This window comes from Lampetra planeri, chromosome 44, assembly GCF_965212315.1.
Source record: "Lampetra planeri chromosome 44, kcLamPlan1.2.h2, whole genome shotgun sequence".
Taxonomy (NCBI): Eukaryota; Metazoa; Chordata; class Hyperoartia; order Petromyzontiformes; family Petromyzontidae; genus Lampetra; species Lampetra planeri.
Window position 1 is genome coordinate 4918440 of NC_136150.1, and position 25662 is coordinate 4944101.

Consider the following 25662-nt stretch of genomic DNA (forward strand, 5'->3'; position numbering starts at 1 on the left):
TTATGGGTTCGATCCCGACCCTGACGCCTGCTGCTGCTGTTTATTTGGAGTTTGCGTGTCTCTCTCATCATCATCATCACGGTGGCTAGGAGATGTTAACTACCTCGCCTGGTATATAGGAGGTCGTGGGTTCAACCCCAACCCTGACGCCTGCTGCTGCTGTATATTTGGAGTTTGCGTGCCTCTCTCGCCGTGGCGGCGTGGATTTTTCTCCGGGTCCTCCTCCGGTTTTCCCCTCCACGTTTAGAATCGACGTCGCGCGTTTCGAGCATGTCGCTGCTGTACATTTCTGCGCGACGATGAGCCGTTTCGTTGAGCTATCATATGTGATCGCCACGTGGCTTCTGAAGAAGAACAAGACGGCTCAGTGGGCCTTACCTGGTAAAATACAAAAACAAAATTAATAGTTAAAATAGGTAATAGTGGGGAAAACTCACGGAAGAACGCGTGGATTTAAACGGCCACGTGGGAGATGGAGCGATGGAATCGCTTCGTGGGCAGGCGCTGGATGGATCGTTGCCTCGCAGGGTGGCGAGATGTAGTGGCGGCTTGTTGGCAGGAGGAGGTCTTCGTCCAGCAGTGGATGGACCATGGCTGATGATGACGAGATGTAAAATCCAACGACTTGTCATCATGCATCAGCGATATTTCAGCTGAGCGAGCGCGTGGCTTCATCCCAAGGAGACTCGATCAATGCGCAGTATTTAGTTTCTGCTTCACTGTGCATCGTCTCGCGGCGGCGTTGCAGAGACAGCAGCTGCAGCAGGGGGACAGTCGGTGGATCGATGCGTTTCACGATCATTATACAAATAATAAAATAGCGTGCAGCCCTTCGTGATGGTTTTCTCGTGGGCGTTATCTCCTCACCACACCTCACCCGCGCCGTCCCGCGAGTGTTCGAGGCGTCGGGCAGCAAAACCGGGTTCAGAACAGGTCCCTGCGGGGTGGGCTGGTAGGAACGAACAAATGAATGGCTATAATAAATTCTAGATTTGAAGCTTTCGTGACTGCAAGGAATCATATTCTTAGGTTTTTTTCGGTAAAGTCACGTAGGTAAAACATCAAAATTAATGAAAATAAAATAAAACAAAAATCACGACGTTTCGGAGGCAACACAAGTCTCCGTTATTTTCATTAATTTTGATGTTTTACCTACGTGGCTATAATAAAATGAAATGGCGGGGGTACGATACGAAGGGAGAGTTTGAGGCCTAGTTCTAGGCTTTAGGCCTAGCTGTAGGCTTTAGGCCGCTGTGAGTTAATTTTTAATTTAAATGTTTTAATTAAAAACTATCTCAGAGAATTATAAGGGAATGTTACACTTGTTTAGCCAGGAAAGCCTCACTGAGTCTAAAGGTTTTTGTAGGGTCCTGCCAAGTGTTTGCAGTAGGGGGCGATGTTGCTATACCTAATCGGACATCGGACGGACGGACGGACGATATAATCTATTGTAGGCTGGTTCACTTCGTTCCTACCAGGATAACAGCTGTCACTGATGTTAGTCGTGGCCGGGAATCGAACCCGGGTCCGCAGGGGCTTATGGCGCAGTATGCTAACCACTGCACCAGCCCTCTGCCCACCATATAAATAGTGCATTTTAAATCGCATAGAGTCTAGAATATCGCGAAGGAGTATGTCACGCATTATAAATCCACCTGAAAATCGCTCTGTAGTAAATGACGCATTTACAATGTCCGATAATGTATGCGTGGTGTGCTAACTTAGGCGCGCACTTGTGCATGGAAGCAACACGTTTATTTAACACAACGGGTAACTCTAACAGGATAACAGCATCGGGTGGTGACCACCACGGCTAACTAAAGTGACACTCGGAGAGACAATGCTAGAGGCGCACCCGGGCAGCTAACAGGCTGCCTGACCCACACATGGAGACCGGGGATCGAGGATCACGACTTCATCCCCAGATCTTCTTGGTTCTTTTGGTAAAGTCACGTAGAATGGAAATAATAAAATAATAAAAATAAAACATAATAAAATAATTCTCACGACGTTTCGGCCACAACGCAAGCAGCCGTCCTCAGGTGGAGAACAGGTTTGTCGAGAAGACAGCGTCTGAATGACACACCCCAGGCTTGGAGCGACTATTTAAGCTGGGATGGAGGGGCGAAGAGCGCCTTGACAAAATAATTTGCATATCAAGAGGAATTTAGCATATTTATGGGAAATGCAGATATGCGATTAGTACTACTTGTGAAATGCGCCAAACCTCCTACGCATTTCACAAGTAGTACTCATCGCATATCTGCATTTCCCATAAATATGCTAAATTCCTCTTGATATGCTAATTATTTTGTCAAGGCGCTCTTCGCCCCTCCATCCCAGCTTAAATAGTCGCTCGAAGCCTGGGGCTTGTCATTCAGACTCTGTCTACTCGACAGACCTGTTCTACACCTGAAGACGGCTGCTTGCGTTGTGGCCGAAACGTCGTGAGAATTATTTTATTATGTTTTATTTTTATTATTTTATTATTTCCATTCTACGTGACTTTACCGAAAAAACCGAGAAGATGAATCCCTGCTGCAGTCACGAAAGCTTTAAATCGAAATTCATCCCCAGAGTTGTGAGCTCCGATCCCTCCCGGGACCGCGCTTATAACTCCACTGGCGTGGCTGGCTCCGCCCTTGACCACGCCCCCCTTCCAGAACCTTCGTGGGGACTCTGGATCCCCATCACGTGATCCTCTCACCCCCGACTGGGGTCCCCCCCCTCCCACCTCTCGTCCGGTCACGTGCCCTCCCGGGTTCACCTCGCGGTCACTGTCCTGATGCGACCCCCTTCTCAGCGACACCCCCCCCCCACCCCTAACACGGCATTGTCTCTACACCGCCGTGCCCCCCTCGGGGCCACAACATCTGTATGTTGACGTCTTGCGCACCGTGAGTGCTCATTGGAGGTAAGGAGAAAGGACAACAAACTACACACACACACAAAAAACAGCTGTAAGGAAATGAAAGTGCTTAGCTCCAGTGGCTGCCGAATATCGTAAGGAAGAGCGTTCCAGACGGTCACAACCGCGCATCTGAGAGTACGGTACCCTCATGTCGTATTTTAATAATCATTTTACGTATCCAGGAGGGCGCGACGCTGACTACCATCAAATCAAATCAAAACTTTAGTCAAAGAGCACAATGCGTGCAAATCATGCAATACAAAGATGCTTTACGGGACTAAATGAAGGGACTGACGCAATGAAAACAACAATACGAATGATGCATTAAAACAAATTACATCGAATTATAATTGAGTAAAAGTATCATATAAAGGCATAATAAACACGTGATAAAAGCATCCTTTATTGAAAGGCAATCTAGAAAGTTACGTTTTTAAGAATTCGTTTAAAAACATCCACTGATTCTAATGCCCTTAGAACCTCAGGCAGGCTTTCATCTTCTTGGTTCTTTCGGTAAAGTCACGTAGAAGGGAAATAATAAAATAATAAAAATAAAACATAATAAAATAATTCTCACGACGTTTCGGCCACAACGCAAGCAGCCGTCCTCAGGTGAAGAACAGGGCTGTCGGAAAGACAGCGTCTGAATGACGCTGTCTTTCCGACAGACCTGTTCATCGTGATAATTATTTTATTATGTTTTATTATTATTTCATTATTTCTCTTCTACGTGACTTTACCGAAAGAACCAAGAAGATGAATCCCTGCAGTCACGAAAGAAGCTTTAAATCTAACCTCAGGCAGGCTGTTCCTGAATCTTTTTCAGGAGGGTCCTGCCGCTGCTACGTTGGCAGTAGTTTTAAGTGAAGATGTTTTCAGCCAATTAATGTTTAATTGCGTCTGTCGTTATCATCATTATTATGATGATGCACGTGGGAGACACTGGAGCGCGGGGAGAAAACCCCACTCTGTGCCCGAGGGGGAGCAACCCTCGATCCCCGTACAAATGGACACAGATGTGTGGTGGAGGCACGAGAAGGATATTCAGAACGACTGTAAATAGTTATTATTTTACGTGCATACCAGAACCTTTTACAAAGACCTTTTTTTAAAACGCCGGCTCTGCCTTTTTTGGTCACGTCCATACGCCTGGGACACGTTTCTGTGATGTTCTAATGTAAATGTTTCGACTGAAGTGTTTGGGTTCCATCATTTGTGGATACACCCATCAAAGACGATGACCTACGGGGTAGAGTAAACCGCCCTGATGACGAAAAAAAGTGCTCGAATTTTATTGGAAAAAACGAATCCATCATTTCCTGAAAATATGTCGCATGTGCAGCCGCTATAAAATATATATTTTTTTATCATTATGGGTATTCATAATAATCTAGTACCTCCGATTAGCGCGGTTGGCTACGTACGGGGCGAAAAGAAGTTCAACGTACATAATGTTCAAATGGATGATGTCCGTCTCTCCGTGGTGACGGTGTTACATGTTGTGTTTAAAGTGACACGAAAGCACGTGACAGAGCCAACGAGCCAAGTGGGCTTTTATAATGCATCGTTCTTCGTTTGCAAGACCCGTGGGCCACTGGCGGCCGCTGGTGGCCTTTAGTGTGGCCCCTGACATACCCCCCCCCACCCCCGACAAAACCCAACATGTGACACCACCCCCGACCATCATCATCATCATCGTCGTCGTGCTGTCGAGCGCCAGTGGTTTCAAATGTGTGGCGGTCCTCCCACTGACGATGCGTAATTATCGGCGAAGTGGCCCTCCTCTGCAAAACAACATGTGCGATTAACACCGCTGCCATGTCTCCCACGCGTCCCATGGAACGAACCACACCGCCTTCATGCGACACCCACACAACCCCTCCTCCTGGCTGCCGACGTGCCTCCCAGAAGACACCGCCACACAAGCCGACAGTCGCATCGTCGGCGCATCATCGACAGGCCGATGTTGCGCAAAGATGGGGACCCACGACCTCCGGTTGGCGCCGTTGGCTACGTACGGTGCGAAAGAAGTGCAAACATAGAGGACCTCCAACGAGACTCGCTCGTGCATCACCGGGGCTGCAACAACAAAAAAAGTGACGGGCGATGAGTTCAAAATCGAGTGAAGCGAGCGGTGCGATTGATCGGATAGGAGCATTCCCAAACCAACAGAGCATTGAGTGCTCGAAATAAAATCGGGTAACAACAACAACAACAAAAGAAGAAGAATTTATTGAAAATGGAATGAGATGTGAGCACAGTGGTGAAAATACGACGGTTGACTGCTAGCAAAGGGGCGAGCTTTTACCAAAACTAACCACGGAATTGGCTTAACAGATTACTCGCGCACACGGCAGATGCGACGTGTCTCTGGTCACGCCCGAGCTAAAGAACACATTGTCCTGCGGAGGGAGCTGGTAGGAACGTTGGGTTGCTCGGTCAATGGCCAGGGTCAACGGCGGCGTGGTGTGTTCCGCAAATATGCCCGACTGTGAGGGCGGGCACAAGCCGGCGTGAGTAGGTGAAACGTTGAGTTTTATAAGGGCACCACGCGGTGACCAGCCCCTCCCCACCCAGCCCCACCCTCCCAGCCCCTCCCCACCCTCCCCACCCAGCCCTTCCCCACCCTCCCCTCCCCACCCAGCCCCTCCCTCCCCACCCAGACCCTCCCCACCCTCCCCACCCAGCCCCTCCCTCCCCACCCAACCCCTCCCTGCACGACGGACGGACACAATAATCCCCTGTGGGCTGGTGTAACCAGGAGGTTCCTACCAGTATTAGCGCGTGAATAAGAGAGCACGCACACCCACACGAGTGTTGACTATTGCGGAACATGCCTGCCAACAACAAGGATATTCCATCGATTTTGATAACGTTGGTGTCCTATGCAGTGCCGGATTATCATGGTAACACAAGTATAACCCGTAAAAAACAAATATTTTCACTATAAATCCTTTATATGCGTGGCGGCTAGAGTCCTCTCGTCCTCTGGCTTGAGATGGCTGCCACCTATGGGTCAGATGATTGCATTGCACCATTAAGCAATTGGTAATTACATATAATATTTTTGTCCTAGAAAGTGTAACATTTTTGAAAAAAATTTTCACGAAAATAAATTGTCACGCACAACGAGTCTGTGTGGAAAATGTCAGCTCGATTGGATCACGGGAAGTGGGTTAAAAAACGACCGAAAGATTTGCACGGTCCTAAGCAAGCAAGTGAACTTAATATAAAGGATTTAAAAAGTAGCTTCACATGCTACGGACTCCGCACTTTCAAGGGCCCCGCGCTAAATGCTTTCAAGCTATTAATTCCGGTTCAGTGATTCTGTAGTGTATTACTATAGTACTATACTGCCTTCAACTTTTATGAACAACTGGGTGTTTAAGGTTAGTGATTTGTCGTATTATCTGGCTGTATAGCAAATGAAAAAAAAGACACTTACTTGACTTGACTTAAAGCTTTCGTGACTGCAGGAATTTCATACTCTTTGGGTATTTTGGTAAAAGTCACGTCGATGGTGCAAAGAAAATAACAAAAAACTACGACGTTTCGATCACAACGCAAGCGATCGCTTACTTTACTGTGCAAGTTAAACATGTGTGTTTTAATATTAACGTTTTTCTTTATAACATATGCTACAGGCCCCGCTGCAAGCTTCATCCGGTATTGGTTCTACGCAAAAAAACCAATTTCTCAGTGGCCAGGGCTAATGAGAGAATCCGTTCAATCACGTGAGCGACTAAAAAAAAAATTAGTTTCAACCGAACTCACAGCCCCAGAGTGTATCCGGTTTGGAAATGCCACTTTAAGTACGTCACTGAAAAGTGCATTCACGTCGCTCGAAAGTAATCGATCAATATTGTCGCATGACTCCCCATCGAGTATAGATATAATGCAGTGCACTTACACGTAAATATGTGTAGCGCGTATTAATGTATTATGATGTAACATAAGCATGTAGTGCAATTAAATCTGTCATCGCGTAAGTACAGCATATGTTCCTTTGTACTGTGTTGCAATATCTAACATTTATTTTAAGTAGAACAAACTATTTATACAAATACTTTGAGCTCTTGGTATCACTTCGTGCCACTCCCAGCTCTATCCCTTGTGAGTTACGCTGATGACATCGCCTCGCGTGTATGTTGAACTTCTTTCGCACCCTACGTAGTCAACCGTGGCAATATAAGTTTAGGGGGGAATTACAACAAACTAAACACACACACAAAAAAACTGTCGAGCTGATTTGAAAGTGCATCGCTCCCAGGGGTTTACTAATATCGAAAGAGCGTTCCAGACGGCCGCAGACGCGCATCTGTAAGCGCCTGATGATGCTGGCTGAAAACTACCACCGAATTGACGGACTACCCAACTGCTCAACGCATGTGCGTGGCTCTACAGAAACACTATTGGTGTAGTGGTGCTGTTGCTCCACCACGACCACGACCACCAACGCTATCACTACAACTACGACTAACACCTCCTCCACTACCGCCGCCAGCGAACGAACACGTCGTCACGAAACAACGAACGGCTGCTGCTGTTGTTGTGGTTTAGGAGACCTTAACTCCCTCGCCTGGTATGCAGGATACCGTGGGTTTGATCCCGACCCCGACTATGCCTGCTGTTGCATTTCTCTCTCCCCGTGGTTGCGTGCATTTTTCTCCGCGTCGCCCGGTTTTCCCTCCACTTTTTTTAATCAACAAGCGTTGACATTGTTTAGATTATACTGGCAGGAACCTCTGGTTACACCAGCCCACAGGGGGTTATTGTGTCCGTCCGTCCGTCGTGCAGGGAGGGGCTGGGTGGGGAGGGAGGGGCTGGGTGGGATGGGGAGGGGCTGGGTGGGGAGGGGAGGGTGGGGAGGGGCTGGGTGGGATGGGGAGGGGCTGGGTGGGGAGGGTGGGCAGGGGCTGGGTGGAGAGGGTGGGGAGGGGCTGGATGGGGCTGGGTGGGGGGAGGGGTAGGGCTGGGTGGGGAGGGGCTGGTCACCCCGTGGTGCTTTATTAAAACTCAACGTTTAACCTACTCACGCCGGCTTGTGCCCGCCCTCACAGCAGAGGTCGCAACCGGGAACCCGATACCCGTACCGTACCCGATACCCGGCTACCCGTACCCGGCCGGGTACGGGTACGGGTAGCCGTTTGCGACCCTGGTGCGGCCGGGTACGGGTAAGGAATCAAAACCCGTTTGCGACCTCTGCCTCACAGTCGGGCATATTTGCGGAATACACCACGCCGCCGTTGACCCTGGCCATTGACCGAGCAACCCAACGTTCCTACCAGCTCCCTCCGCAGGACAATGAGTTTTTACTGCAATAAATATTTGCGCGCGGTGAGCCACTTCGTTGAGCGATAATTATTCGTGGCGAGGTCGCTTCTGAAATAGAAGCTAAAAAGTTCAGTGGGCTTTACTTGGTAACATAAAAAAAACATTTGATTTAAAGCTTTCGTGACTGCGGGGATTCATATTGTTGGTGCTTTCGGTAAAGTCACGTAGAAGGGAAATAATAAAATAATGAAAATATAAATCAATACAATTTTCACGACGTCCACAGCAAGACAACATTTTCTTGCTGTGGATTTCACAGCTGATGATGATTGCTTGTGTCGCAGTCGAAACGTCGTGAGAATTTTATTATTTAATATTTTTATTATTTTATTATTTCCCTTCTACGTGACTTCACCGATAGAACCAAGAATATAAAAAAAAACATTGTTTAGTTTAAATTTGTATATGTTTATTCGGCGATTGGTTTCACCTTTCATATACTTTGCACTCCTATTGTGGTTGTTGTTTTTGTTGTCACGTTCTGACCCCGTGCCCCTACCGGTGATCTGTGTAAAAGAGCGTTATAGCTCATCAGATTCCTCCTGCAGTATAAATACAGAATCTGATTCTTATTCTGTTTACATCTGGCCAGATCATTCCGAGGCCGGACCCTAAAATCGATAAATAAAAAAATAACGACTATTGATAATACTGTAACAAAAAAAAAATTCTGTTATTTTCCAATTGCTTATGCCTCAAAAGTACGTAAAATGGATATGATTTCCCACAAACTTTGCTTTTGTGACCAGGACAGTGATATTTTAAAAATTACCCATTTTCAATGAGAAAACGCGGTGTGCATTTGCGTAATTCATTCACATAAAGTCCTGGTCACAAAAGCAAAGTTTGTGGGGAATAACAGCCAATTTCTATACTTTTGACGCATACGCAATTAGAAAATAACACTTACTACCCAAGAACAAAAATCGTGTTACATAGTGTAATCATTATTGCAATTACATAATAGTGTATGCAGTATGTAATCAAAAAGACAAAAATAGGGTGACTATTAGGTGATAACTCCGCTGTTGAATTAATATTCGCCCTTTGGAAACACAATTCCTGCGGAGGGAGCTGGTAGGAACGTTGGGTTACTCGGTCAATGGCCAGGGTCAACGGCGGCGTGGTGTATTCCGCAAATATGCCCGACTGTGAGGGCGGGCACAATCCGGCGTGAGTAGGTTAAACGTTGAGTTTTATAAGGGCACCACGGGGTGACCAGCCCCTCCCCACCCAGCCCCACCCCTCCCCACCCAGCCCCACCCCTCCCCACCCAGCCCCACCCCTCCCTACACCCTCCCCTCCCCACCCAGCCCCTCCCCACCCTCCCCACCCAGCCTCTCCCCACCCAGCCCCTCCCCACCCAGCCCCTCCCCACCCTCCCCTCCCCACCCAGCCCTTCCCTGCACGACGGACACAATAATCCCCTGTGGGCTGGTGTGACCAGGAGGTTCCTCCCACTATTACAGGGAGCCGTGAAACCCCCAAGAATCAAAGCGCTCGTGGTTCCACCGCGATCGTCCAATCAGAGGGCGAGCTTCCAAATCGAACGTTGTGACCTCACCGCCGCATTCCCGTCGGTGTCGCGTCATTGCGAGCGGCGCTCGCGATTGGTCGAGGCGCGCTCGCGCGACGCCTGCGGGGCAGCAGCCAATCGCGTGCGCGCACCTCCTCCCCTCCCCACCTGAGCGTGGTAGGGGGGGGGGGTTTCGGGGCATCAGCCAATCGCGTGCACGTACCGTCCCCCCTCCCCACCTTAGCGTGACGGAGGGAGGGGCCTGTGGGGAATCAGCCAATCGCGTGCACGCACCTTCTCCCTGACACACCCTCCCTTGGGGGAATGACGTCACAAAAGCGTGGCGTCGTGGTAGCCATGATGGGTAGGGAGAGTTACAATCTGACGATGGTTGATGTGTCCGAGTGTTCAAAAACCCATTCGGAGTTTTTGAACGCGTTGCACAACGCTGCTCGCAATTAAGCAGTCCCAGAAAGCCAAGTAGGTGATGAAGATGTGTTAAAAATATAAAGTTGAAGATTTGTATGGAATGACATAACGTTACTATGCTTCTTCTTGGTTCTTTCGGTAAAGTCACGTAGAAGGACGGCTGCTTGCGTTGTGGCCGAAACGTCGTGAGAATTATTTTATGTTCTATTTTTATTATTTTATTACTTCCCTTCTACGTGACTACCGAAAGAACCAAGAAGATGAATCCCTGCAGTCACGAAAGCTTTAAATCGAAAGTTACTGTGCTTGTAAAATTGGGTGAACAAATTACGTTATTACACTACGTTGGCGGTTGTGCACGAATAAAATCAATTTAAAAAAGCAACAACGCGATTCCTCGAAAACACTCCCGTAATATAACGGGAGTCATATTTATTCGCAACAAAAAACTCGCGACAACACTCGTTAACACGGTGCCGTCCCGTGCCAAGATGGCCGACCGCCGGCTTCAACTTTCAATCTCCGCGGCGATTTAAAAAGGGCGGGAAACGCGCGCGTCGCCGCCGCCGCCGCGGGCGCCGCGGGCGACAGAGCAGCGCGGGACGGCGAACGAACAACAACGAAGTCGACGATGGCCGTTCCCTCAGCCCCCCGTCACCCGTTCTGGCCCCGCGACCTCGTCATCCCGGGCTACGTGGCGAACGACACCGCCACCAGCACGGTGCTGGCTTTTCTTTTCGTCACCTCAGGCGTCCTGGTGGCGGCGACGTGGCTGTACGCGGGGTCTTCGCACCATCGTCTCTCGTCGACGCGACGACTCGTCTGCTGCTGGTTCGCCGTGTGCGCCTTCATCCATGGCGTGATCGAGGGGTGGTTCTCGCTCTTCCACCGGGACATCGCGGGGGACCAGGCGTTCCTCTCGCAGCTCTGTGAGCCACCCCCGGGGAGATGCTTAGGAAGCCTCGTGTTTGTTGTTGTTGTTGTTTTGTTGTTGTTGTTGCACTTAGTCTCGGGAGGTAGTGGGGGGCTGTCATGCAAATCTGGAATCTGAGTCACTTGTGAGGTAAACGGTGGTGCAGTCAGCTGTGATTGACAAGGGCGCTCCGTCTCGCAGCTCTGTGAGTGGCCGTGTCAGAATCACAACATTAAAAAAAAAATCGTACCGAAGGAATCCGCTGAGCTATAAAGCTCTTTGTGCCGGTGTTGTTACCTAGTTGTCCGCCGTACTTAGTCTCGGCGGGGGTGGGGGGGGCTGCCACGTGATTGTGGAATCTCAGTCATCGCCGAGGTTAAAACATTGGTCGACATGGTCGCGTGGATGGACTCGAGGCGTCTCGGTCAGGTAATGTGGAATTCCCAGTCTGTGGTGAGATGATACTGGCTGCTGGAACTCCATCTCCCCCCCCCCAGCCGCCTGTGCTGTCATCTCTCTCCTGCAGGACTCTGCAATCTTTGGAACCTTCTTCCCTCTTTGACAAAAGTCGCTCTCGTCAGATCTTGGTGGACAGTGGTCGTCGTGAGTGACCGCGCCAGGTTATCACAGTCCGGCTGGAGTGGATATGTTAATTGTTTTTTTACCCTTTTATCTGGCAACAAAACTGACACGTTTTTTTACGAGGAGTCATGTTTGCATAGACCACAATACCTGCAGCCATAATGCAAACAAAAAACTTAACTCTGATAATGTATGCACTGTCCTTGAAGTTGATTGGTCCACACCCGAGACAGCTTTCCTTAGAGCCTAGTCTCACATGGTGTTGGACCAGATGACGCCAAAAGGCGCACAACTCAAAGACAATGCACCATCAGAGTATGAGAGCTCGGGGTAAGCATTTACACCATTGGTACCTCCTTTGCCAGTAAAAAATATGATAATTGTTTTTTTACCCTTTTATCTGGCAACAAAACTGACACCTTTTTTACGAGGAGTCATGTTAAAAAAGGTGTCCGTTTTGTTGCCAGATAAAAGGGTAAAAAACCAATTATCATATTTTTTACTGGCAAATGAGGTACCAAGAGTGGATATGTTGTTAAGGTGTTCAAACACCAAATAGAAAGCTTTTGCAAGGAATCGCGTCTTGCGTGCTTGTGGTGAACGTGCGAACGAACATGCTCCGATAATATAAAATACGCATTGCCTTTGAAGCTGACTGGCCACGTGGATTGTGGACTGACCAAAGGGGGCTTTGCGTGGTACACAAACCCATTAATTATAGCTCGGTGGTGAGCCATGCCCAGCTACAGGTTGGCAAAGACCAATCCAGTCAGGACATCAGCGTGAAGACAACAGCATAGACACGACTATCATCTCTGGCAGTTGCAGGAAGATAATCGTATTTTACCCATGGTTATTTAGTTTTTTTTATATATCAAAATCAGAATATTTACAGTGGAGGAATCCGATGAGCTAGAAAGCTCTTTTTCACAGATGTCCAGGAGCGTCGTCGTGCGTGAAAATTGCACCACGCAATCGCTGAGGGCCCTCGGACAAGCTGGAGGGGAGCAGCCAGGCTGTGGGCCGTCGTCAACAATTGCCCGAGCTCTGCCATCCTCTATACATTTACATGTTTTCAGCCGATTAATGAGTATTTGCACTTGTGGGAGGAAACTGGAGCACCTGGAGAAAATATATGCGTGCGATGGGGCAACGCTCTATCCCATACAGAAGGGACGGATATATATTCATCTGAACTTTGCGGTACCGCCTTCTGCTTGCGAGCCAGGGTATGGTAGCTCCCCAACGCACACGGGAAAGAAGTTTCGCAACATCTGTGTGTGATCCACCGACCCTCATTACACTGTAATAAGATGGTAGGTTTTATTTTTTTACATGATTTTTCAACATTTCAGTCAGGGAAGATAAAACGAGTCTTATCTCAAAATGAGAGTTATCTCAAAAGTGACCCAACCTTCAATGTTTTATCTTTGCCCTGTGACTGACCTAGTCCACAATGCAAAGCTCAGGGTGTCTGACTAATCCTGTGTTTGTGCTGAGAGACGGCCTTCGGGTGGCTGGGAGTTCAGAGCGTTGAAATGGCACTGCTGAGAGCCTGGGTTTAAGTCCAAGTTTCAACCACCTGCGAGTGTAGAGGGGTGATGGTATCGGTCCGGTCACCAATAATTGCACGTTAAAAGTACATCACAGTAACTTTGGTCTTGCATTTGATTTGGCTAAATTCTAATACTACCATGTGATGAACATAACTCAAGTCTGTGGACTTGAGATGACTTTAAGGGGTTTCATATGTAGCTCTGAAGTATACGGTTCTGCAACATGAAGGGTTTGTGTGTTTCACTAGTGTCAGTGTCTGACTTTGCCTGTGTGTGTGTCTGTGTGCGTATGTGCATGTCTGTATATTTCACTGTTTCGCATTGTGTATCTGTGCAAGCCTGGGTGTGTCTCTGTCTTACTGTGCGTCCATGTGTCTCTGTGTGTCTGTACATGCCTGTGTGTTTCGGTCTCATTGTAAATCTTTTTTGACGTGTCTCTGGGTCTCTGCAGTGTGTATCTGCGTCTCACTGTGTGTCTCTGCGCTGTTGTTATTTGCCCAGGGAAGGAATATTCAAAGGGAGACAGCAGATACATAACGTGAGTACAACAGGACGGATTCATCGTCCACTCCTCCGGAACACCACCCACCAGCTTGAGAAAAGTTTGAACCAAAATGCGGTTTGCCAGGGGAGGTGGCCGGGTAGCTTCGGGGTGGCCAGAGCGATTAGCCGGTAGCGCGAAGACCCCTGGGCCTCAGCCGCGTGTGATGGGCGCTACAGTGTCAAGATGTTAACTACACTCACCTGGTATACAGGAGGTCGTGGGTTCAATCCCGACCATGAAGCCTGCTGTATATTTTGAATTTGTGTGTTCTCCCTGTGGTCGTGTGGATTTTTCTCCGGGTCCTCCGGTTTTTCCCTCCACATCTAGAAACGTCCATTGATTTGAGTATTTGGCTGCTATAAATTGTCTCTGCGCAATAATTTGGCGAAATTCAGGCACAGCAGTGCAACCCTTTATGCTACGGAATGGCCTGCAAAAGTTGATATCATAGAGCTCTGCCTCAGAGTTCTTCAAGTGACCTCTGGTCGACGCAGTAGCAGGGTGCAGTAATTACCCACACGCTCCACATCAGAGAGTAATGTCCGTTGTACGACAAGTCAAACCGATATTTTTCTCAGAGCTAGAAATGTAATGGGATGGGGTTTTTTTTTAATTGGTGAGTGGGCTGAGACCATCTCCCTACACGTTGAGACGAGGTTTAATCACAGACGGCTGGAACTCTGATTCGAACCCAGGATATCAGCAGCATCAGCTCGACGTTCTGACTTCAGCGCCACCCAGCCACTCTTGTGAAACTCACGTCTGCAAGTTGCAGGGTGGGTCCTATTCGCCCCTGAATCTCGGGACGTGCGAGCGACTCAGCGCTAATTTTACTTAGAGGGGCATCGCGCCATTGTTTTTAAAGATATTGTACTCACCGTAGAGAACCGTAGTGACACGACCGCACTCTACGATAGCTGGTGGCAAACTACGCCACGCGCCCTCCCCGCATGGCCTTGTGGGGAGCCTCACTACGCCTTCCGATCTGAAGACGTACAATTAACGTTACTTTACACGTACGTCATCGGAATGGGAAAGATTAATAGGCGCATCCCACTAACCGCCGGGTGAACCTGCGTTTGTCTTGTTTGCAGCTCGGATAACTTCACCGTATGCATGGAGAGCATCACGGCGCTGGCGTGGGGCCCGCTCAGCGCCTTCACCGTGATGGCGTTCGTGCACAACCGGCCCGAGAGATTTGTGCTGCAGCTCGTGGTGTCGCTCGGTGAGCTCACCTTGGCTGGCTCGCTTCAAGTGGGAGTGGGGGGGGGGGGTCGGGAGAGGAGGGGGAGGAAGTTGAGGAAGGAGATGGGGAGGGAGGGAGCGACGGACGAGGAGGGAGTGGAAGGGGAGAGAGTGGAAGGGGAGGGAGAAGGGACGTCGGTGACTTTAAGGGAGAGAGGGAAGCGAGGGAGGCAGAGGAGGGGGGAAATGAGGTAGGGAAGGAGAGAAAGGAGGAGGAGGAAGGTTGGGAGTCAAGGAGAGATACTCGCAGTGACAGACGCACATCATAATGGACCGTGTCAAAGAGGTAGGCCTAAAATGGTCATGGGCCATGTGTAATGAAGTCGCATGAAACGAAATTACCGGACACAGGTTCCCCCACCCCTACTGCCCTGTTCTATCACTGTTATCGTGACGCTCTGCCCTTTGCCGCCGCCGCGTCACTGCTACGTTGTTGACAACGTCACCGTCTCGCCTGTGGCCCCCAGGGCAGCTGTACGGCGACGTGCTGTACTTCTGCACGGAGTTCCGCAGCGGCTTCCAGCATAGCGAGCCGGGCCACCCGCTCTACTTCTGGTTCTACTTCGTCTTCATGAACGCGCTGTGGATCGTGCTACCACTCGTGCTCATCGTGGACGCCTGGAGCCAGCTGTGCAGCGTGCAGACCCGCGCCGATTTCGCCGGTTCCTCGGCTGGGGCTGGCGCCACCGGCAAACTCAAGCGCAAGTGACAGCGGGAGGAGGAGGTGGCAGCCAAATGGTGAATCCAGCAAAGAGGAGGAGGAGGGGGGGGGGTGATGGAGGTGATGGTGAAGGTAGTGTTGGTGGAGGAAGAGGGAGCGGCGTAAGAGGTGATGGAGCAGGAAGATTGAATGGGAAAATGGAGGTGAATGGGGTAGATGAGATGAAGGAGATAAAGATGGTGGGAGAGATTCAAGAGATGATCGGTAACAGATCCAGCAGAATATAAAGAGGTGGGAGAGATAGTATAAGAGGTGGGGGAGGAAGAGGCTGGTGTAGGTGGCAGATGAGAGGGGTTGGAGGGAGATAGTTGATCATGAGGAGGTGAATGAGATGGTGAATAAAATTAACCCGTAAAAACAAAGTTTTTCACTATAAATCCTTTATATGCGTGGCGGCTAGAGTCCTCTCGTCCTCTGGCTTGAGATGGCTGCCACCTATGGGTCAGATGATTGCCTGCCACCATTAAGCAATTGGTAATTAAATATCATTTTTTTTCCCCTAAAAAGTGTAAAATTTGGAAAACTTTTTTTCAGGAAAATTAATTGTCACACACAACGAGTCTGTATGGAAAATGTCAGCTCGATCGGATCACGGGAAGTGGGTTAAAAAACGACTAAAGATTTGCACGGTCTTAAGCGCGCAAGCAAGCAAGCAAGTGAACTTAATATAAAGGATTTAAAAAGGCGTTGGAAGACAAAAGTAGTGGATGGCGAGGTGAAGAAGGTAGCCCACAGCACCGCCTGCCCCGGATGAAGAGTGCTCCTGTTGCATCTAAACGCTGCGATGAGGTGGACGGTGGCCCATAATGGCCGGGGCCATTGGCACTGTGCCCTCGTCACTGCCGTCGTAGTTTTTAAAACTTAAGTCGGGTTTCTCTCTCATGGTCTCCATTCAGTGGCGTTGACATGGCCAGAGCCACTGAATGGATACCACTAAGATCCTGGGACCACATCGTCGAGTTATCCGAGCTTTCTTCCCCTTATTCTCGCGAGGGATTTGTCCAGGTACTGGCATCGCCGCAGATTACCCCGCGCGGCCGTAGCTGTGCTCGTTTTGAATCGCAGTGTTAGTTTAGTCGGTGTGTTTTGTCTTCTTCGTCTCAGTCTGGTCAACAACAGTTTGTGGAATTTGTCAAGTCTTAGTCTGGATTTCATGTGGTCATTAAAATACAAAAATGCTGAAATGAAATGCACAGACTGACCTGACATAAATTCCGAGGGTTGTCCGACTGGACGAGACTAAAACGCTGACTAATTTAACACTAAAACTTAAGTATTTCTGGTGGATTTATAATAGTTTTGTGGTGACCAGTGGGTATGAAGTAATTTTAACACACTCGGGTTTTTTGTTGTTGTAAAATGTACTAAAATCATGCTGCTCCTAAATTTTTATATCGAATCTGTGTGATCGAATAACGTTTGTAATGTCTTATTTGTACGTCGCACTGCTGTGCGACGCGCTGATTTGAAAAGGGATAAAAAAAAACCCCTTGATGGAGATCGTTTTCTCGTCGCGTGCAACACTTTGGTGAGAGACTGGCGAGCGGATGTGGCAGAGCGTCTGTGTTACCGCGGCGCGACAATTGGCGCGCTGTTGCGACGACATTGTTGGTCGAAGCCCAACTGGTGTGTGTTTGTGAACATTAGTGGTTTCTGTGCGTCTGTGTGTGAACTAAGTTTGTGTGTGTGTGTGGGGAGCAGCAGCGTTGTGGTTAGCGCGCTGACGGACGAACCTCGTGACCCGAGTTGGATTTTCGCACACGGCCAACACCAGCTACGATTATCTGAACCGGTCCTGGGCCTCTGCTAGGTCCACTCAGCCTCCAATAAATACCTGATGGGATGTGTAAACATCGCCGCTCAAGAGACAAAGGCGGCCGAGCGTGGTGCTGGCCCCACCCACCCCCTCGCCTTCGTGTGCTCGCTAACAGCACTTCCCATAAAAGTCTGTGTTGAGGCTATACGGGGAATCTGTCTCGTGTGTGGTGAGCGGCAGTGTCGTGGTTAGCGCACTGCGGTACGAACCCGGCGACACGAGTGCAACGTGGTCTTCATTTTTTGTCAATCGGCGGGTTTCGTGTGGGAAATTCCCGAAAGTTGTGCCCGTATCGCGCTCACCACGGCCAGTCCACACTCCACTCCTGACCCCATCCCTCGCTCGTGACCTTTGTCTTGAACCTGTGACCTTTGTCTTGAACCCGCGACCGCTCGTCGCCACCACCACCATCCTGCAACTGGCGCGACCCGTCAGCACCGCCTCTACCCCTCTGCCCCGTCTCACTCGGCCTCATTTGACTCAGAAATGCCTCAACCGAGAAAGCCACTTTACTCCAATTAGATTCAGTAAAGAAACCGCCCATCTCGCTAAACCACACGCACACACACTTGCCCACTCATCAATTGGACTACTTGGGGTAGCAACGCCACTGACGTGTGCGTGGCGTCACACCGCACCGTGGCTCAGTGCGGAATTAAAATCGTGAGACGGCTTTTGCCCAGTGGCGAGTGTGGCGTTATGGTCTGCAGCGTTAGAGGCCATCCATTGAGTAGGTGCGCAAAAATCTGTCAAAACTTGACCACCCCCCCTCCCTGAACGCACTCGGACTTTTTACCCCCCCCCCCCAAACCTGCGTACGTTCAGCTTGACGCACCCCCCCCCCCCGAATTTTATAGAACGGCCGATATTTGATCCACGTATAAACGATCAAGGATGATTAATATTGACTTGTTTAAGCAAACAGTCCACCGCCCGACTAACTCATTTGAAGGCCAATGTAGACACATTATTATCGAGGCTCCCCCCCCCCCCCCCCGTTTCCTCATGCGTACATTGTCAGTAGACCCCCCCCCATACGCAAGCTACGCATTTGGGTTAACCCCCCTCCCCCCTCCATGCGTGCGTACTAAATGGATGTCCCCTTAGTACAGAGCAGAGGTGTGGACTCGAGTCATGTGACTTGGACTCGAGTCAGACTCGAGTCATGAATTTGATGACTTGCGACTCGACTTGGACTTGCATAACAATGACTTTGTCCCACCTATGAGATGTGGACTCGAGTCATGTGACTTGGACTCGAGTCAGACTCGAGTCATGAATTTGATGACTTGCGACTCGACTTGGACTTGCATAACAATGACTTTGTCCCACCTATGGTACAGAGTCTACGCTATGATCCTGACGACTTTGTTAGATTCCGACGAACGTCGACATCGCTCCAGAATTTTGCGTTGAACCAATCCTTCCGAATTTATGGGATGTGTAAAAATATATCCGTTTATGTTGAGGGACAAAGAAGAAGGGGGGGGGGAAACCCCTATAATATGGATGACTTGGCTTGTTACTTTGTGATTATTGGCGCCAGATGGCGCTGTGACATCACTATCATCTGCACCGCAATGATGATTACTTCACCACACCCACCATCATCCACCACCGCAACGCATGACCGTCGGATAATCTTCATCGCCACCACCATCATCACCAGCCGCCGTCATTAAGATCACCATCGTCATCAGTGTGGTCCCCCCACGACTGTCATCGCCATAGGCACCCACCACAGTCACTCACCGCGAGAACCACCATCGTCAACACAACAACAACCGCCATTCGCCACTAAGTGGCGGTGACGTCACCACGACGCTTGTGCCAGGCTATGTGCACCTTGAGGCCACGTGAAGTGTCGAACGCCCGCTGGCAGGAGGTCACGGGGCAGACCCAGGTGCCACGGGTGGACTGACTGAGATGAGTGGCTGATGCACCGCCTGTGCCCCCAACTGTGCCAACTTTTTGTGCTTTATCCACCCGGCGCTCCGCTCGTTGTTGTGAGCGTCGCTCCTCCGCCCTCCGTTGTTGTTGGAGGGCGACTGCCTCCAACTGCCCAGTAGCATCCTTCACGAGCCTCCTCCACAGAGGCCGATCTTGACACCGCTGGTACCTGTCATCGGCAAGTCCACTCAGCTCCACATCCTCCTGTACCACATCACTCCATCTCTTCTCTAGCCCGTGCCACGCCCGTTTAGCCCCCTCGATCCGGCCGAACAAAAGCTGTTTGCGGTGGATGGGGCATGCGGTGGCTGGGGCATGCGGTGGCTGGGGCATGCGGTGGCTGGGGCATGCGGTGGCTGGGGCATGCGGTGGCTGGGGCATGCGGTGGCTGGGGCATGCGGTGGCTGGGGCATGCGGTGGCTGGGCACGCGGGCTACATGACCCAGCCAACGCAGCCTTGCCTGGCGGAGGCGCTCACCGATGGGACTTTGTCCAGATCGTCACTATCACCACAATCACCAGCATCACCATCGCCGATAACTCTCACAACAAATACCATCCTCGATACCATCACTCGAACCATTATTCCCACAATCGCCTTCACGGTCGCCACTAAAAGCAATGATTAATTTCCCGTGGGATATTTTCCGGAGCCTTAGCACCGGACAGCTCCTGCTGAAATGAAGCCCTGCCTAGAATCATCGTGATTGCATCACTACAACCGTCGCCATCAATGCAATCACCTTCATCGCGACCGCTATTACAACAGCCACCGTTACCACCATTATCATCACCATCCCCACCATCACGATGCAACCTGTGATCACTGCAATTACCATCATCAAAATCACGATCGCGAACAACCACCAAAACCACCACCATCACTCTCCAACCACTATCAACAACAACCGCAGTTCACCACTAAGTGGCGGTGACGTCCCACGGCGCTAATGCCATGCTCGGTGCAACAACAAAAACAAATATCCCCCGTGTAGCCTTAACAGACTATAGGGGCAAGTGCTGTTAGCGAGCACCTATGAAGGCCGGCACGGCACACGAGGGGGTGGGTGACCAACACCACGCCCGGCCGCCTTTGTCTCCCCAGTGGCGATATTTACACACCGCACCGGGTTACTCATTTGAGGCCGAGACGACCTAGGGGATGCCCAGGACCGGTTCAGATAATCGTCGCCGGTGCTGACAGTGCAGCGTAGCCGCTACACCCGCTCGCACTGCCGCTCCCTGTCCAGTCGCCATCATCAACTCCAACCATCACACCGGGCAGCACCACGTGACTCGCCCTGCTCCCCCACAAAGCCCCACACACCACGTGACCTCCCCCCACCCCACGCTCGCTGATGGTGACGTCAACACTCCCCCCCCCCCCCACGTGACTGCGGCCATCGCTCGCCCCGCCCCCTCTCTCGAGCGGTGACGTCACGCACGGGTCACGCCTCACCGCACGCGCGTGGTCGACGTCACAGCCCGGACACGCCCCTCCCCCCACCGGGTAACCCCCCCACCACCACCCCCACCACCCGAACCCACGTGGTCGCGTTTTCCTGGAAAGAGGAGCGCACGCGGTTGACCTCCACTCGCTCATTCATTCGCCCCCCTCTCTCTCTCTCGCTCGCCTCTTTCGTTCCACCACCCACCACCACCCACCACCACCACCACCCCCTCTCTCTCTCGTGTATTTATTCCACGGTGGTAGTGTGGGGGGAGGGAGCGAGAGAGAGAGAGAGCGAACGCGGGTTTCTTTATTTTCGTGGGTCCGTCCTCGTTATTTATTTTTTTAGCTCTTTATTTATTTACTGTATTTCGTTATTTCGTCGCTGGGTCCCCGCCGCCACCGGGCGATTGATTGAGCTGCGAGTGGATCTGCGGAGAGCTCCGGATCGCAGAGGAGGTAAGAGATGAGCAAGGAAGAGGGGAGGGAGAGAGTGGGTGGTGGTGGTGGTGGTACGGGATGCGTGGGGAGCCGGGATGGAGAGGGTGGCTTGGGGCAGTCGAGAGGCAAGGACTCAGCTGGTGAGAGTCGGGGGAGAGATTGAAGGGGGGGGGGGGGGTACCACCGGTGAGAGATGGAGCCGAGGAAGCAGGGAGATCGAAGAAGGGACTTGGAGGCACGGAGAGATTGAAGCAGGCAGCAGGCAGCAGGAGGGGGGGGGGGTGAGACTGGGGCAGGGCAGATGGCTGAATCGGGAGGGGAATGAAGAAGGGACCGAGACAGGCAAGAGATCGGAGCAGAGGGAGTCGGAGACTAGATCGCTGTCAGACTGAAGCAGGGAGAGGCTGAAGCAGGGAGAGGCTGAAGCAGGGAGAGGCTGAAGCAGGGAGAGGCTGAAGCAGGGAGAGGCTGAAGCAGGGAGAGGTTGAAGCAGGGAGATGCTGAAGCAGGGAGAGGCTGAAGCAGGGAGAGGCTGAAGCAGGGAGAGGCTGAAGCAGGGAGAGGCTGAAGCAGGGAGAGGTTGAAGCAGGGAGATGCTGAAGCAGGGAGAGGCTGAAGCAGGGAGAGGCTGAAGCAGGGAGAGGCTGAAGCAGGGAGAGGCTGAAGCAGGGAGAGGTTGAAGCAGGGAGAGGCTGAAGCAGGGAGAGGCTGAAGCAGGGAGAGACTGAAGCAGGGAGAGACTGAAGCAGGGAGAGGTTGAAGCAGGGAGAGACTGAAGCAGGGAGAGGCTGAAGCAGGGAGAGACTGAAGCAGGGAGAGACTGAAGCAGGGAGAGACTGAAGCAGGGAGAGGCTGAAGCAGGGAGAGGCTGAAGCAGGGAGAGGCTGAAGCAGGGAGAGGCTGAAGCAGGGAGAGACTGAAGCAGGGAGAGACTGAAGCAGGGAGAGGTTGAAGCAGGGAGAGACTGAAGCAGGGAGAGACTGAAGCAGGGAGAGGCTGAAGCAGGGAGAGGCTGAAGCAGGGAGAGAGTGAAGCAGGGAGAGGTTGAAGCAGGGAGAGGTTGACGCAGGGAGAGGTTGAAGCAGGGAGAGGTTGACGCAGGGAGAGACTGAAGCAGGGAGAGGCTGAAGCAGGGAGAGAGTGAAGCAGGGAGAGGCTGAAGCAGGGAGAGACTGAAGCAGGGAGAGGTTGAAGCAGGGAGAGGTTGACGCAGGGAGAGGCTGAAGCAGGGAGAGACTGAAGCAGGGAGAGGCTGAAGCAGGGAGAGAGTGAAGCAGGGAGAGGCTGAAGCAGGGAGAGGTTGACGCAGGGAGAGACTGAAGCAGGGAGAGGTTGAAGCAGGGAGAGGTTGAAGCAGGGAGAGACTGAAGCAGGGAGAGGCTGAAGCAGGGAGAGACTGAAGCAGGGAGAGGCTGAAGCAGGGAGAGGTTGAAGCAGGGAGAGGTTGAAGCAGGGAGAGACTGAAGCAGGGAGAGGTTGAAGCAGGGAGAGGTTGAAGCAGGGAGAGGTTGAAGCAGGGAGAGATTGAAGCAGGGAGAGGTTGAAGCAGGGAGAGGTTGAAGCAGGGAGAGACTGAAGCAGGGAGAGGTTGAAGCAGGGAGAGGCTGAAGCAGGGAGAGACTGAAGCAGGGAGAGGTTGAAGCAGGGAGAGGTTGAAGCAGGGAGAGACTGAAGCAGGGAGAGGCTGAAGCAGGGAGAGGTTGAAGCAGGGAGAGGTTGAAGCAGGGAGAGGTTGAAGCAGGGAGAGGTTGAAGCAGGGAGAGACTGAAGCAGGGAGAGGTTGAAGCAGGGAGAGACTGAAGCAGGGAGAGGTTGAAGCAGGGAGAGGCTGAAGCAGGGAGAGAGTGAAGCAGGGAGAGAGTGAAGCAGGGAGATGCTGAAGCAGGGAGAGGCTGAAGCAGGGAGAGGCTGAAGCAGGGAGATAGTGAAGCAGGGAGAGGTTGAAGCAGGGAGAGAGTGAAGCAGGGAGAGGTTGAAGCAGGGAGAGACTGAAGCAGGGAGAGACTGAAGCAGGGAGAGGCTGAAGCAGGGAGAGGCTGAAGCAGGGAGAGGCTGAAGCAGGGAGAGGCTGAAGCAGGGAGAGGCTGAAGCAGGGAGAGGCTGAAGCAGGGAGAGGCTGAAGCAGGGAGAGAGTGAAGCAGGGAGAGGTTGAAGCAGGGAGAGGCTGATGCAGAGATTGAAGCAGGGAGAGGCTGAAGCAGGGAGAGGCTGAAGCAGGGAGAGGCTGAAGCAGGGAGAGGCTGAAGCAGGGAGAGGCTGAAGCAGGGAGAGAGTGAAGCAGGGAGAGGTTGAAGCAGGGAGAGGCTGATGCAGAGATTGAAGCAGGGAGAGGCTGAAGCAGGGAGAGGCTGAAGCAGGGAGAGGCTGAAGCAGGGAGAGGCTGAAGCAGGGAGAGGCTGAAACAGGGAGAGAGTGAAGCAGGGAGAGGTTGAAGCAGGGAGAGGCTGATGCAGAGATTGAAGCAGGGAGAGGCTGAAGCAGGGACTGACTGATTCAGGCAGTAACGAGGTTCGAGGGAGGTGGAGGGGAGGGAATTGAGGCAGGAGCCATCATCCCTGCCCCATCGCCCCGTTACCATCATCATCATCAGCGGGGCAACAACCACCACCACCACCACACTGCTACTATCACTGGGCTGTGTGTGTGTGTGGCTCTAGCTGTAGATAGAGACACGCTGGGGGGTGCGTACAGGCCGTCGTGTCAGCCGTGGCTGATATCTTGTGTATGTGGACTCAAAGACACAGTCTCCACGGAGCGATTCGTTGCTGTTCGTGCAGTGTGTATGCTATAGGCTGTTACTGATAGGGCTAACTGTAGTGAGTGTGTGTGCTGTGTCTGTGGTTGGTGTGTGTGTGTGTGGTTGGTGTGTGTGTGTGTGGTTGGTGTGTGTGTGTGGTGTGTGTGGTGTGTGTGTGCTGTGTGTGTGTGGTGTGTGTGTGTGTGCTATAGGCTGTTACTGATAGGGCTAACTGTAGTTTGTGAGTGTGTGTGCTGTGTGTGTGTGTGGTTGGTGTATGTGGTTGGTGTATGTGGTTGGTGTGTGTGAGGTGTGTGTGTAGTTGGTGTGTGTGTGGTTGGTGTGTGTGTGTGTGGTGTGTGTGTGTGAGACGAGTTGGTGTGTGTGTGTGGTTGGTATGTGTGTGTGCTGTGTGTGGTTGGTGTGTGTGTGGTTGGTGTGTGTGGTGTGTGTGTGTGAGACGAGTTGGTGTGTGTGTGTGGTTGGTGTGAGGTGTGTGTGTGGTTGGTGTGTGTGTGGTTGGTGTGTGTGTGTGGTTGGTGTGTGTGCTGTGTGTGCTGTGTGTGGTTGGTGTGTGTGGTTGGTGTGTGTGTGGTTGGTGTGTGTGTGTGAGATGAGTTGGTGTGTGTGTGTGAGATGAGTTGGTGTGTGTGTGTGTGGTTGGTGTGTGTGGTTGGTGTGTGTGTGTGTGGTTGGTGTGTGTGTGTGGTGTGTGAGACGAGTTGGTGTGTGTGTGTGGTTGGTGTGTGTGTGTGTGTGTGGTTGGTGTGTGTGTGTGGTTGATGTGTGTGGCTGTAGTCAGTGATTACCTGGGTGGTTGTGGTTGGTGTGTGTGTGTGGTTGATGTGTGTCTGGTTGATGTGTGTGTGTGGTTGGTGTGTGTGGTGTGTGTGTGTGAGACGAGTTGGTGTGTGTGTGTGGTTGGTGTGTGCTGTGTGTGGTTGGTGTGTGTGTGTGGTTGGTGTGTGTGGCTGTAGTCAGTGATTACCTGGGTGGTTGTGGTGTGTGTGCGTGTGTGTATGGGGATCGATATTGTCGCGGTCACATCAAGTGACGAATATCTGAATCAGTCCTTGGGCTCAGCCTGGAATGAGAGTAGCTGGTTGCAGTGGTGTGTAGACACTGCCACTTTAGAGAGACAAAGGCGGCCGGGAGTGGTACTGGCCACCCCATCTCCTCGTGTGCTGTGCCGGCCTTCATAGGTGCTCACTAACAGGACTTTCTCTTACGGTCTGTTGAAGCTATACGGGGGATCTTTGTATTTGGTGTGTGAGCTGTAGTTGGTGAGTCTGGGTGCTGTGTGGGTGAGTCTGGGTGCTGTGTGGGTGAGTCTGGGTGCTGTGTTGGTGAGTCTGGGTGCTGTGTGGGTGAGTCTGGGTGCTGTGTTGGTGAGTCTGGGTGCTGTGTGGGTGAGTCTGGGTGCTGTGTAGGCTGTAGTTGGTGAGTCTGGGTGCTGTGTGGGTGAGTCTGGGTGCTGTGTAGGCTGTAGTTGGTGAGTCTGGGTGCTGTGTTGGTGA

General features: G+C 51.4%; 1 protein-coding gene across 1 annotated transcript; it reads left to right on the top strand.

Moving 5' to 3' along the window:
- The first annotated feature begins 10729 nt into the window (after nt 1-10729).
- On the top strand, nt 10730-17249 carry EBP (EBP cholestenol delta-isomerase). Its single transcript, XM_078614520.1, has 4 exons — nt 10730-11119; nt 13743-13779; nt 14880-15010; nt 15498-17249. Exons 1-4 carry the CDS (start codon nt 10822-10824, stop codon nt 15737-15739), a joined length of 708 nt encoding a protein of 235 aa, XP_078470646.1. The 5' UTR covers nt 10730-10821; the 3' UTR covers nt 15740-17249.
- The last annotated feature ends 8413 nt before the right edge of the window (nt 17250-25662 follow it).